General features: G+C 39.1%; 1 protein-coding gene across 1 annotated transcript; it reads left to right on the top strand.

The window, feature by feature from the left end:
* Nucleotides 1-3: 3 nt before the first annotated feature.
* LOC108628401 (lipase 3-like) lies at nucleotides 4-1,026 on the top strand (the record flags this gene model as incomplete). The annotated part of the gene is made up of 5 exons (XM_018030303.1): nucleotides 4-22; nucleotides 91-205; nucleotides 262-508; nucleotides 595-753; nucleotides 841-1,026. Coding segments are annotated over 5 exons (726 nt in total), but the record flags the coding sequence as incomplete, so codon positions are not given.
* Between the last annotated feature and the right edge of the window lie 4 nt (nucleotides 1,027-1,030).

The following is a 1,030-nucleotide window of genomic DNA, read 5'->3' on the forward strand; positions in this document are numbered from 1 at the left end:
GTTAACAAAAGCCAGTCGTTAGGTACTTATTCGAATGTTTCTTTTATCTCTATAGAACTTGATACATAAGTTCTCCTTCTTGTCACTCAGCTTTCATGCTGGCCGACCAGGGTTACGATGTGTGGTTCGGGAACTTTCGGGGGAACACTTATTCGAAGGCTCACGTTAATCTGACCACCAACGATAAAAGATTTTGGGACTTCAGGTACTTGTAACAAATAAATAAGTGAGGTGTATGTTAATTAATGCTTGTTTATTCAGCTGGCACGAATCAGGTATTTACGATCTACCGGCGATGCTCACTCATATTGTGAAAACGAAACAAAACTTGGTGAGGGCCTACATCGGACACTCGATGGGTACAACAGCTTTCTTTGTCCTATCTAGCGAACGACCGCAGATAGCACGACTGGTGCAATCAGCGTACCTCTTAGCCCCGATCGCGTATGTGAAATACCTGCAATCTCCCGTACTCCGATTTTTAGCCTCCATTAATGAAACCTTGAAGGTAAAGAATAGAGTAATTTTATTGACAAATCCGGTTCACTGGACAAAGGAGTTTCGATTCTAATCAGACGTTATCTCGATCCTTAGAAATTAATTGATGACGTCTCACATGGCGAGATTCTACCGAACGATATTCTTGTTAAGATTTTTAGGAAATACATCTGTTATTTCAATACTCTGGAAGAAAAAGTTTGCTCTAATCTGTTGTTCCTTCTATTCGGATTCGACAATACGGAATTTGATTACGTGAGTACACCGAGATGCGCTAACTACATTAGCGATTTTCCATTTATTCAAATTTTAATTACTTACTCAAATCTTTAATTATCGTAGCAATTAATGCCTAAGTACATGAATAACTTTCCGGCTGGTGCATCTGCCAAGCAATTCGCACATTACTACCAATTGATTAACTCCGGAGATTTTAGACAATACGACTACGGTAAAGACAAAAATTTGAAGATTTATAATAGCATCGAACCACCGAAGTATAATATATCGAGGATCATAACACCGATCGCCA

This window comes from Ceratina calcarata, unplaced genomic scaffold (assembly GCF_001652005.2).
Source record: "Ceratina calcarata isolate Rehan_Ccalc_2016 unplaced genomic scaffold, ASM165200v1 scaffold5170, whole genome shotgun sequence".
In the NCBI taxonomy this organism is placed as follows: Eukaryota; Metazoa; Arthropoda; class Insecta; order Hymenoptera; family Apidae; genus Ceratina; species Ceratina calcarata.